The sequence below is a fragment of the Phoenix dactylifera genome, chromosome 3 (genome assembly GCF_051530095.1).
Source record: "Phoenix dactylifera cultivar Ajwa chromosome 3, Ajwa_hap1_PhDact_Kaust_v1.1, whole genome shotgun sequence".
In the NCBI taxonomy this organism is placed as follows: Eukaryota; Viridiplantae; Streptophyta; class Magnoliopsida; order Arecales; family Arecaceae; genus Phoenix; species Phoenix dactylifera.
In genome coordinates this window covers 2,874,459-2,887,417 of record NC_143192.1, presented here as the reverse complement: position 1 = coordinate 2,887,417, position 12,959 = coordinate 2,874,459, and the positions used below count along the sequence as shown (strand labels likewise).

Sequence of the window (12,959 nt, the reverse complement as noted above, 5' to 3'; positions counted from 1 at the left end):
ATGACTAAGTTTGATGTATGCGGAAAATAATAAATATAAAATACAATTGAAAATGCTTTGGACCTGTTCAGCTGGGGAACTACTCAGAGAATGATTGCATGGCAGAATCCGCAGAGTTGATACTCTGAAAATAGGATGGCCTAAGTAAGATCCAACACATTCACGCTCTGTTATCACTAATAGATATGACCCTGTTGTGCATCACGGAGAAGCTAGTGAGCATTATCAAAATGGTTTCAAATGGCAACATATTTAATCAAGGAAGATGCAGCGGCCCTCAATATAGATGGTCAAAACTGCTTCAAAGAAAATCAAGACCGCCTCACACAGCATACAGGCTAAACTTGCAAAGGTCTAAACCAAGGAATGCCGTACCGGCCCGTACCGGCCGGTACGGGCCGGTACAAACCGGTCCGGTCCTTGACCGGTACCGGAAACAGATGAAAACCGGTATTATCCGGTTTTCATCTGCGAACCGGCCGGTACGGACCCCGTACCGGCCGGTACGGGCCTCGTACCGGTGCGAACCGGCCGGTTCGCACCGGTACGGTTTTTTTTTTTTTTTAAGAAACCACAGCGCGAAGGGCTTTTAAAACCACCGCGCGGCGCATGGTTTCAAAAACCACGCGCCACGCGTGGTTTTAAGGGAGAAGTGGCCCACGGGCCACTTCTTTCCAAAAAAAAAAACGTTTTTTTTTTTTTTTTGGGAACCACAGCGCCTCGCGCTGTGGTTCCTAAAACCACCGCGTGGCGCCGCGCGTGGTTTTAAGAAGGAAGTGGCCAACGGGCCACTTCTTTCAAAAAAAAAAAAAAAAAGATGCTGTGGCCGACAGGCCACAGCTTTTTTTTTTTTTAATGGGAAAGGAAGTGGCCTCCGGCCACTCCTTCCCATAAAAAAACAAAGGAAGTGGCCTCCGGCCACTTGTTTCCCATCAAATCAACGAAAGAAGTGGCCGAAAGGCCACTTCTTTTCTGTTAATCTTGGATTAACAGCACGAAGTGGCCGAGAGTCTCGGCCACTTCTTAAGCCTCTCGTTCGGTTATAAAAACCGAACGAGGCTCTGTCCAGACTCCAAACAAATTGAGGTTCTAAAATCCAGGAGTGAGTCTCTAAAGAGTAATCAGAGACGGAAAGATTTGAGAGATAGCCCACAAATTGAGGAGAAGGTCCTGCCCAAAAAATCCAGCGGAGACTATTTAAGGTGCGGTTTTTTTATCCTATATTTTTTCATTAATTTTGTTAATAATTTACTTAAAAAAATAGTTTATAAATTACTTAAATAATAAGATAATGCAAAAATTTACTTTATTAGCTTAATTTTTTGATAAGTTGTCCTTTTATGATAAAAATGGAGCCATCAAGAAAAACGAACCCTGCAAAGCGTGATATTGGCTGGTCTTATGGGCGAAGACTTGAAAGTGAGGGGCAACGACACCAGTTTCAATGCAAGTTTTGCGACAAGGTTTTCAAGGGAGGAGGGGTAACCAGGTTGAAGCAACACTTAGCCGGAAATTCCGGTGAGGTTGCTACGTGCCGAAATTGTCCTAACGAGATTTGTGTGCTGATGAGGCAGAATCTCGCTGAGGCCAAAGAAGCGAATGAGATGGCTTCCAAGAAGAGGGCGGAGGTCGATCGCCAAGCGGCAGAGCCACCTTCCTATCACTCTAGGGAGCCAGAGGAGGTCGAGGATCTAGATGAGGAGGAGGCAGATATTCAGGCGGCCATGCATGCAAGCCTGGATGATCAGTGGCAGCAGGAGAAGGTGGCCAGGCATAGGGCTCGATTTGGGCCCTCTGCATACGAGTCGGGCGGCGGTTCTCGAAGCCCTAGACAAGATCCAGAGTTTTTGAGGACAACTTCAGTAAGGGAGGGCGTCGGCAAAGAACGTGGCCGGATTGCATCTATGCTGGGTAGTTTTGGTAGCCGAAAGAAGTCATCTAGAGGAATTCCAGAAGGAGCGACAATTCATGATGTAGATCCGCATGCTCTCCCCAGTAGAGATTCAAGGCAGCAGAGGGTAGACACAATGTGGATGAAGGATAAGAAGAAAACTATGTGGCGAGCTATTGGATCCTGGTTTCACTTCAGCCACATCCCAGCGAATGTGGCAGACAATACATACTACAGGTCTGCCATTGCCGCCATACAAGCTGCCGGTCCCGGTGTAGCTCCTCCAGGCCCGAAGGATATATACGGTGAGCTTCTTGACAACAATAAGGAGGAGCTGGAGAATTGGATTGACTCCTACAAGAGCAAGTGGCCCATATATGGACTAACCATCATGTGCGATGGTTGGACCGGTCCGACCAGGCGGAGCATCATCAACTTCCTGACATACTGTGATGCTAAGACCTTCTTCCACAAGTCGATTGATGCTTCGGCTTATGTGCACAACACCTCGTACATGCTGAAACTTATGGAGGATGTGATTGATCTGGTAGGAGAAGAGAATGTCGTGCAGGTCGTCACTGATAATGGGCCGCAATATAAGGCTGTTGGGCAGGTCTTGATGGAGCGGCGGCCACATATTTTCTGGACCCCATGTGCTGCACATTGTATCGATCTTATGTTGATGGACATTGGAAAGATCCGTAGGGTGCAACAAACGGTGGAGACAGCCCAACGCATTACGAGGTATATTTATAACCATAACTGGATTCTTTCATTGATGAGAAAGTATGCAGGGGGAGAGATTCTGAGACCAGGAGTCACACGGTTTGCTACCAACTTCATCGCACTTGATAGCATACTCGAGAAGAGAGGAGCCCTACGTCAGATGTTTGCCAGTCCCGAGTGGTATGATAGTAGATATTCTTATGCCGGCACTGAAGGGAGCAAGATAGAAGACTTGGTGACGAGACAGCCATTCTGGCAGCGGGCTACTACAATAGTCAAGGCTATCAAACCATTATAGGAAGTGCTGCGGGCCGTAGATAGCGAGATCTACCCCCAGATGGGGTTTTTGTATCACATGATGGTCAAGGCAAAGGATCAGATTATGGAGGCAGATCCAGCACATGGCCGGTCATACATCAACATCATTGAGCAACGGTGGGGAGCGCAAATGGGTACGGAATTACATCTAGCAGGTAAACTAAGATATAATTATAGTGACAATTATAGTGATGGATATAATTATATAATTATGCTAAGATAGTCTCGTATATGTGCAGCATACTACCTAAACCCCCGGTTTCAGTACAGCATAGATGGAATTGGTATGGATGAAACACTTCTGGATGCTTTGCGTAATGTGATTTACAAGATGGAGGCAGATCCAGAAAAAGCGGCCCAATGTCTTGAAGAGGTAATTATGATTTAGTAATTACCAGCATGTGTAAGTATATCAGCATCTTCAATTATTAACATGGTTTTCTTATGCTTATTTTTCACAGAGCAAATTATTTAGAGAGGGCAGCTACAGTTTTGGCCAACGAGCGGCTGTCGTCAGCAAACACAATATGAATCCAGGTACGTGACACATCAGGAAAACATTCACCTGGTGTTACTTAGTTACTATTATGGAACTATCATATATGTAATTTTCATAAATATTTTTGCAGCTAAATGGTGGGTGCATTTTGGCGGATCCGCGAGAAATCTAAAGCGGATAGCTATCCGGATCCTCTCCCAAACAGTCTTCTCTAGTGGATGTGAGCGCAATTGGTCCACCTTCGCCCTTATCCACAGCAAACAAAGAAACCGTTTGACGCAAAAGCGCCTCAACGACCTTGTTTATGTGCATTACAATTTGCGGTTGAGGCTAAAGTGCATCCAGGAGGAAGTGGAGCTCAAGTATACAGATCCGATTTACGGGTCCTTCACCGCTGATGACGATGATCCACTACTCGGCTGGCTTGTAGGCCAGCAGCAGGAGCCCGAGCTTGACGAGCCAGGATCGCCTCCACGACCAGCTACTTTCATAGCCACCGAAGCTGGGGTCGATCCAGAGCAATGGGCTGAGCGCAATATTCCACGCACTCCCAGAGCTGATCAGCCGCAGGCACAGGGGAGCCAGACAGAGAGGGCCAGGAAAGGAAAACAAAGAATCCCAATGGAGAGTGTCGAGGAAGAGACTTGGACTAGCAGCGATGAAGGTTCTGGTGGTGATGGATCTTCTAGCCATGGAGGGAGCGGAGGACAGTATGGTACTCATGAGACACAGCCGGAGGGTGGTCTTTATTTCACCGGTGAGTCCCAATTTATGGGTGCTACACAGGATACGGACCACGGTCGACCACCTGATAGATTTCGTGAGGATATTATTGGATATAGAAGACGGGCTCCTCGAGGTCGTTCAGGAAGACAGGATACGACTGCAGATCCGACAACATACGGATACGGATTCTATTATCCACAGCCTCAGCCTGACGAATATGGATATGGTGCAATGGATTTTGCTTCCGCCATATTTGGATGGGCCCCTACACAATCAGAGGACACCTCTCAGAGCCAGAGCGTGAGCGAGAGATCCGACAGTTCTTATAACCTGGCGCGCGTTCCTTCTGATTGGGTTGATTTGCCTCCTCCTGATTATACTTATGATCCAGATATCTACGAGAGCCATCGGCACTCGTTCCGATTTTAGATATCCTAGAGTACTTTAAATGTATGTAAATGATTGTATCTTAATTTGAAGATATTTTATGTGTATGATTTTATCATTTGGAACGGGAGGAAAACATAACATGCAATCATGCATCATATATGTTTCAAATTTCAACCCTAAATTTAAATATGAAAATATCAAAAATCATGAAAAAAGTAATAAAAAAACATCAATTTTCACTCAATTTAAGATCCAACAGAGACAACATTAAAAAAAAAAAAAAGTCTGGCTCGCGGTAACGGCCGGTACGGTACCGGTCCGGACCGGTACCGTACCGGTCCAGCCGGCCACCGGTACGCCGATCCGGACCGGTACGGCGGACCTTGGTCTAAACAAATTTCCACCAGACTGACGAGCAGTAATGACGCAGACATGGATCTCATCATCTTCAATCATATAATGAACATCAACTCTGTGCTGAAGGATCCCAAGAAACTCGTATGGTACAAACAATGACAGAATTTCAATTAGTTGAACAAGAACAATGATATTACTGAACAATCATGAGATCCAAGACCACCAATTCATAACCATGGGTTGATTACCAAGATTGGTTATTACAAATGTAACAAGGCAACATGTATAAAGAAAGGGAAAAAACTGATTATGAATCTTTCTATTAGCACCATATTGGATCAGATGTTCTCAAAGCTAGGATATAAGATATGGTTACTGCACTTTTGACTTTTGAGTCTAACAATGTTTGAATATGATACAATTTCTGAGCTCTTAAAGATTTGAGAAATACAAAAGCATATAATGTCACTATTTTGACCTGATCCTTACAAATCATAATCTCTGTTCCCAAGCTAGGAAGTCAACTGTTTCTTTTATGGAATTCAAATTCTTTAAATATTTTTGTTGAATTCAAATAGAAATTAGTTCCATATTTGCATGTAACATCATAAGAAGCAGGAAATAAAAAGAATAAGAGGACGTTTACCATCAACAGACTGACAATCGTTTAAGCTAGCAGTGTATACTCCATGTATACTGCCACAGTGCCACTAATGGTCTTTTAAACTAGCAGAAATCCGATCTCATCCAACAGAAAACATCTTGATCTATTCTTCACGTGCAACATATTTACCTAAGTACTAGATTTAAGATAATTAGAGTATTCAGAACAGATAACTTACGGAAATAAAGAACTCTTACACCATTAAGCCCCACTTCCTTTACTTTCCTTACAATTCTGTACATCACTATACTTCAATCATGAAGAACAATTATACATTGACACAATAGATAAAAAAAGGTCAAACCTACTGAGTTACTTTTAAACTGTACGCAAATACTCATATAAATTTGTTCATCACATATATTACAAATCTTAATTCTCCATTAAGTGAGTCCTTTTCATTTATCTGAGCCAAACCATCATTCGCAACAAGCAAGAATTCTAATTGTTCTTAACTTATTGTACGATTAGCCTGCATTTCTTGGTGAATTGCGAGACAAATTAAATTTTGAATCACAAATAAAAGATAGAGGTAGATAACAGTTCACTTGCCCACTAAAAGCTTCAGCATTCCAATAATGCCAAACACAGTGCAAACATTTGGAGACTGCACAGGACCACATTGTGGAAGCTCTCCTGTTCGATAGAAATAGCAAACTTGGTAAACCACCTTGACTGCTGAAATGAAAACTAAAAAACAGTAATACTCATGAAATAACTAATAAAGTCCAAATAAACAAAGAATTAGTGCAAAACGCTAATATTCACTACGTTATAATGTAACATAAGTAGTGGAATAGACCAATCTACAAGATAGGGGGTGCGAGGGTTTCTTGTGATGTGCACGCATGCATGCAATCACGTGTGTGTTTGTGTGTGTGTGTGTGAGAGAGAGAGAGAGAGATTGTGCATGTACTTAAAAATAAATACACAATACCAAGACAACAATATGGAAAAAAGAATACTGGTACATAGATACCTAAAAAGTACAAAGTAAGTAAGTTAGCAAAACAGTCAAATATGTTTAGAAAGAATCCAAAGCAAAAAATGATAAAGAAATTGAAGAAAAAAAGAAAGAATATAAGCGCATGTATAAAGGTTATCTGAACCATGCCAAACCGGCTGGTTCGGGGGCATGCCGAAATGAACAGGTTGATTACCAACAAGGTTCATTACCTTGGTTTGAAAAGAAGGGAGAAGGAGATGGAGAGAGAGGAAGAGAGAAGGGAGGGAGGGAGGGAGATGGACGAAGAAAGAGAGAGGCCGAGAGAGAGGGTGGGAAGGCTCAAAAGCTCTCGTTGAAATAGGGATCCCCTATTTCATTTTGAAACAGGGGATTCCTTTTTTATTTTGCCAATTTTGAACTGATTTTCCAACTTCAATTCGAAATCGGCAAAATAAAAAAATGATCCCCATTTGGAAACAAAACAAGAGATCCATGTTTCAACAACGGCTTCCAAGCTCTCCCTCTCTCTCGGCCTCTCTCTCCCTTCCTCCCTCCTCTCCCTGTCCCTCCCTTCCTCCTTATCCCTCTCCCTCCCTCCCTATCCATCCCTCTTTTCCTCTCTCTCCTTCTCCCTCTCCCCCTCCCTCTTTCGCTCTCTCTTTGTCGGTAGGCCTCGAAACAGCACTATGCCAAACCGATCACCGACCAACACGCCCTCCAATCCAAGTTCGGCAAACCACGTATAAACATTTACATATAAACCATGGAAAATTACCAAAAGTTTAAAAAGAATTAGAAGCAAAAAAAATGATAAATAAATTGAATAACAAAAAAGGAATGCAACGTTATGTAAATATGTGTACATATTCAAATGAAAACAAGCATGCAAGAGGCAAAAACAATAAATCGACGGGAACATCAACAACAATATATAGCATTAAGAAGTTGGAACTCAAAAAGATTTCATAAATTATTTGTGAACAATTCATGAAAAAAAAATAAATCTATGAATAATATGTAAAAAAAATTAGCAGTTTGTTAATAGAGGAATTCAAAAAATGCCATGGAAAAATCAAGAATACTTTCAAAATCTTAGAGTACTTTTACTATGCTAACAACCATGTTAAGATGCAAAGTTATTAATCATGTGATATTTTGCAATGATGTAATACTAAAGAGGAATCACATCGTGGGGTATTGTCGATGGTGTGAATTAGCCATACAATGAAAATAGATGTCTAGGAAGCACGGATACAGATATGACACAATCCAAACAACCGATATGGCAACTGTTAAAAAGTAGGATACAATACCACAAAGATACATCTATATGTGTGTGTATTTATATATAAGTGTGGATATGTATAAGCATATACATGTATATACACACATGTGTGTGTAATATATATGCAGGTATATGTATATCTATGCATGTACACGTGTGTATGTATAAATATGCACATGTATGTATGTATATCTATGTATATGCATATACATGTATACATATATATACATATGTATATATGCATACATATGTGTACATCTGTACATATGTGCACACATGGGTACATGTGTACACATCCACATGTGGACAAACGTACATACATACATACTATATGTACATATACATACACAAATACATACATACATATAGGTATGTATGTATGTGTGTACTATACATGTACATATATGTATATCTACGTGTATATATATAGATGTACATATATGTATATCTGCATATGCGTGGGTGGGTGGGTGTGTGGGTGTGTGTGTGTACACATTTGTATATATGTATGTATGTATATGTGTATATATGTAGATATGTATATACTTGTAGCTAGCCTATGTATATGTATATAGGGTGTAAATATGTATACATATGTATATCTCTATGTATGTAAATAAATATGTTTGTGGGTGTATATATGTATATATGTATATATGTTTATATATGTATCCACATGAATGTATATGTACATATTTGTATATATGAATGCATAAATATATACTTACATGCATATATATACATAAATATGTGCACGTATATAAAAAGCATCCATAAAGCATAATAGGCTATCAAAAGAACAAAGTCCATACTTTATATGGTAGCATTAACTTTTTATTCATTATTTTGTAGACCATAATCCATATTTAGTATCTTTAAAATTAACTTCATGGACCACAAAAGTAATCCTCCCCCCAGTTTTTTAAGTTATCAAGGAAGTATCTAAAGTGTATCCATGAAGAATCCGAAGTGTTTTCTTTTTGCAATTTTGAAAAGTAAGATACGGAACCCAACCATCAAACACGTATGTGAGAAGTATCTGATAAGCATCTATATCCACAATGAATATGATACAGACACAACATGTGATCTGAAGTATTTGCACTTCCTTGAAAGATGACATATGTATCGAAGCAAAATTACAAGCACTATTTATGGAGAAATGAGTGACTTTTCAGATACACAAGATTACAAGCATCAATAGTTAGACAAGTGAATTTTCAGACTCTTTAAGATTACACCAAAGGCCAACACAAGCACATTTGTTTACGACAGTCAACTATAAACTTATTCCTGATATTGAAGAAGATATACCATCATAGACGTTATGCACCCATGAACAGTTAATGAAAATATAACATGGTTAAACTAGAAATATGGATGAAATCCTACAAAAGTTTAAAAGCAATATGATGATGTTTGAAAGCCTCAAAACCTATGTAGTTTCAGCGGCAGTAGCAACGAAAATGAGGCCGATTGCCAACAGATACCATAATAGTTTCTTATTTTTCAATCAATTATACAAATGAATTAAGAGATTGATGAAGTCATAACTAACAACATCAATGTGGTTGGGTGATGAAGTGGATAGGTGCTTTTGACGATTATGGAAAAAAAAAATACAATGCTGCAATACAGTCCCTATTGTTGTATAGTTCAAAGTGTTACATCATAAAATATTAAAAAAAAAAAAAAGAAAACAAAAGGTGGCAGATATGAGAAGGTTGAGAATTTGAAATGAATGTGTGATAAAATTGGGAAAATAGTGCAAGTTATATTTATGCTAGAGAAAGCATAAGTGGCACCAATTAGAGAAAGAGAAATTATTTCACATATTCAAATGGTACAACCATGCGCAACAAAGATCTATGTAGGCCCTTATGAGAGATAAAATGCTTGAATATATGCCGAGGGATCTAGAAAGAGAAGGGCAGTACCTAAGCAACATGAGTAAAAGCAATGATAGTCACAATTATCATTATGTTCTAATTACACCAAGCCGACCCAATCAGTTATGTTGACAGTCAGTTATTTTCTAATCCGTTTTGAGTCTAGATTCTACAACTGCCACCTTTAGTAATAAGCTTGCAACCAAGCATCTAGTGCTTATTCTTTAATCTCTGAATTATTTAAAAGGTGAGTTTTAGAGAAACACAAGAAACTCTAGTTGGTTGCTTGTAGCCCTGGTTAGGAGTTAAAGACCACTATACCAAAGCTATAGGTAAATTCCAATTCATTTTTGAGTCAAACTGTGTTATGAAAGTCCTCATGTCACCACATGTAGGTCAAGAATCTCCCTAGGGTTTTGAAACGTGTAATGAATATAGTTTGTTGCCTTTAGAAGTGGATCTACATATGAGGTGAATTTACATGAATATACATTAGTAAATATTAAAAGAAAAAAAACACCAGCTTGGCTTTTGAATTTGATAGAGAGAACACCCACTCCACTATACGTGAGCTGAATGATTGAGGTTCCAATCAACCAATAAATTCCCTTATAGAATATCCTTGTATACTTGTGTCAAATGACACCAATAATAGGTTTGTATTACAAACCTAAAATAGACTTTAACTTAGTTACGGAAAACAAAAAAAAACATTAATGCTTCAATTCGGCCCTTTTGTTAATTTCCATGACAGAAGCAACATAACAGTGATCAACAAACACCAATCAGAAAAACAAATCAACAAATACTCTGTGAGACCATCTCCATGTGATCCCCATGAATAGACTCCACCTTCAGGCACCATGCAGCATGATGTTTCTTGTTCAATTCAAACAGCACAAATACAAAATCTGCACCTATAGGAATTTCTTTTAGGGTCAAGCCACTTCTTTTTCAAGGAGATTTGCCCTTCAGAAGGAAAATCTCTCAATGACCATTAATGTAATTATATAAATACAAGTGGAAGCTACGAGTACTAACAAAACCGAGAAAAAAAAATAGAGAGTGAGCGAGAATGACTAATGCATCTAAATGAAAGAAATGTAATGCTCTACACCAATCATAGTTGAAAACAGCACAAAAATGGAAGCCAGAGAAGAAGCATAAGTTGGCGAAGTTTGAATATCATGACTTGCAACCTCTACTTTCAAGATACACATACATATGTACACATACAATATCTATGATACATATCATTCATATCTACACATTAGTATGCACATATATATATGTCTAACCCCTCTGCCCTTCCCCATGCCTTGCGCATCCTTAGTCCCATTCCTGAGAAGTTATTAAAGAATCTTAGCAGAGAAATTTGACATGAGACATTGTAAAGGAAGGACAAACCGATCAAGTTCATTGATCCATCAGCACGACTGACTGCCAAATATGAATCAGCAACAGTATCAACAGGCTCAAAGATGTACTTGTCTGGAAATTCCCATAATCTCAGCCTTGAATAGAGTTTTATCTCAGAATGTGACTTCTCCGTCTCATCCATATTTGGATTTTCTGAGGAAATATGGTAAATCATCAAGACTTCCTACAATCAGATACTCAGAAACTATATTATTGGGGAATTGGCAAATCAAAGAACTCAAACATGAGTAAAAACGACAATAGGTGGAAAAAATGCAATATTGAAATAAAACGATTTTGCCATTGTAATTTTAAAAAAATGGCGAATAATTCAGCAGGGTTACTTCGGATATAGTAAACATTCAGGTCGCTTTCAGTATAAGGTCTTAACTAAAAGAAGACCGAATTTTTCAAACTGAAAACACAATAAACATTACAAAAAAGCCAAACCAAAAAAAGAGTCTCATGAATTTAACTTTGTCAGCCTAGCATAGAAAAGAAAGAAAGAAAAAAAGAATATCAACCTGAATTAGTGTATACAGCGAAAGTTCCAAATTTCAAAGTTCTCTTAAAATCGGGAGCATTTATTGACTCCATACTGGTTCCGGCGGCTCAAAATCCGCATACGATCTCATCAGGAAACATAAAATTCGAACAAGAGACCAATCTCAGAATTCCACACCACATTCAAGAATTAACTGCACATCTATAACCGAACAACACCTAATCCCAAGAATACAACCAAATCCAAGTCATATCTTAATCAGAGAGAGCAAATTCCAGAAAGACGGTAAGCCCATCAAGAATCCCCACGATTGCCCCACAAAACCCAAAGATCGGGATCCCCAAAGAGGAAACCGTCAAATTCAAAAAAAGACGGTAAGCCCATCAAGAATCCCCCGCGATTTCCCCAACAAACCCAAAGATCGCGATCCCCAAAGAAGAAACCCTAAGAGGCAGCGAGATGTAGAGAGAGAGAGGGAGGGAGGGAGGAGAACCAGCTTTACCTTTATCGAGAGGAGGCGGGGTGCGGTGGAGGCCGCGAAGGCGTCGCCGGAGAGAAAGGCGAAGGAGGAGTGGGCGATGAAGCAAGGCGGCGAAGGGAGGAGGAGCAAACAGAGGGGTATAAATAGGGGAGGAGAGGAGGGGGACGAGATCAAGGGATCTGAGGGTGCGGGGATCGCGGGGAGGGCGGCCAGCGAAGCAGGGCCAGGCGATGGAGAGCATGCACCGCCACCGCGGTCTACTGCGATGCACCAGACCGCGCTTATAGCTTAAAAGCTTTGAAGAGAGATCAAAGCAAAGCGTGGAACGTGATCCGGCAAAGTGGCGAGGGAGAGGTTTTCCGGGCAAAGTGACGCGGAAAGGGATCGGAGGACATAAAAAAGGCTTTCCGGTCGCGTACCCTTTTCTTCTCTCTTTTTCTATGCTTCTTCGATTCGCTTTTTTTTTTTTTTTTTTTGGTACAATCTTGGATTCGCTTTTAAGGTCGCTGGATTAATATGCCAGTGTATATAGAATACTCGGGGGAGCAGACTAGATAAGAGAGGGGGTGGCACGTGCGTCAGGGCTCGGTCTGGTTGTAATTGCGATGGAGGGAGCACAAATGGAACATCATTTTGATGCCGGTAATTATTATATTGTTACCAAAGTTCGGATTTTCATAATTAATATTTCATATTAGAATATTTCTTAATAGGAATATACAAACTATTTTTTGAAACCAATATTTCACATACAATCCAAAAGCAAATTATAAGTTGGATTTCAAAACTGATATACCGCTTATTAAAATAATTTTGACAAACAATAAACCATTTTCTAAATTGGTATTCTATATGCAATTCCA

General features: G+C 39.8%; 1 protein-coding gene across 1 annotated transcript in view; it reads right to left on the bottom strand.

Moving 5' to 3' along the window:
* ATSAC1B (Phosphoinositide phosphatase family protein) overlaps positions 1–12,626 on the bottom strand; it is a 52,649-nt gene extending 40,023 nt beyond the window's left edge. The window contains exons 1-4 of the mRNA XM_039123856.3: positions 12,118–12,626; positions 11,099–11,263; positions 6,124–6,207; positions 64–191 (exon numbers count right to left, since the gene is read on the bottom strand). Of these exons, the coding sequence (XP_038979784.2) occupies positions 64–191; positions 6,124–6,207; positions 11,099–11,263; positions 12,118–12,337 (597 nt within the window). The 5' untranslated portion in view covers positions 12,338–12,626. The remainder of the gene's footprint in view (positions 1–63; positions 192–6,123; positions 6,208–11,098; positions 11,264–12,117) is intronic.
* Between the last annotated feature and the right edge of the window lie 333 nt (positions 12,627–12,959).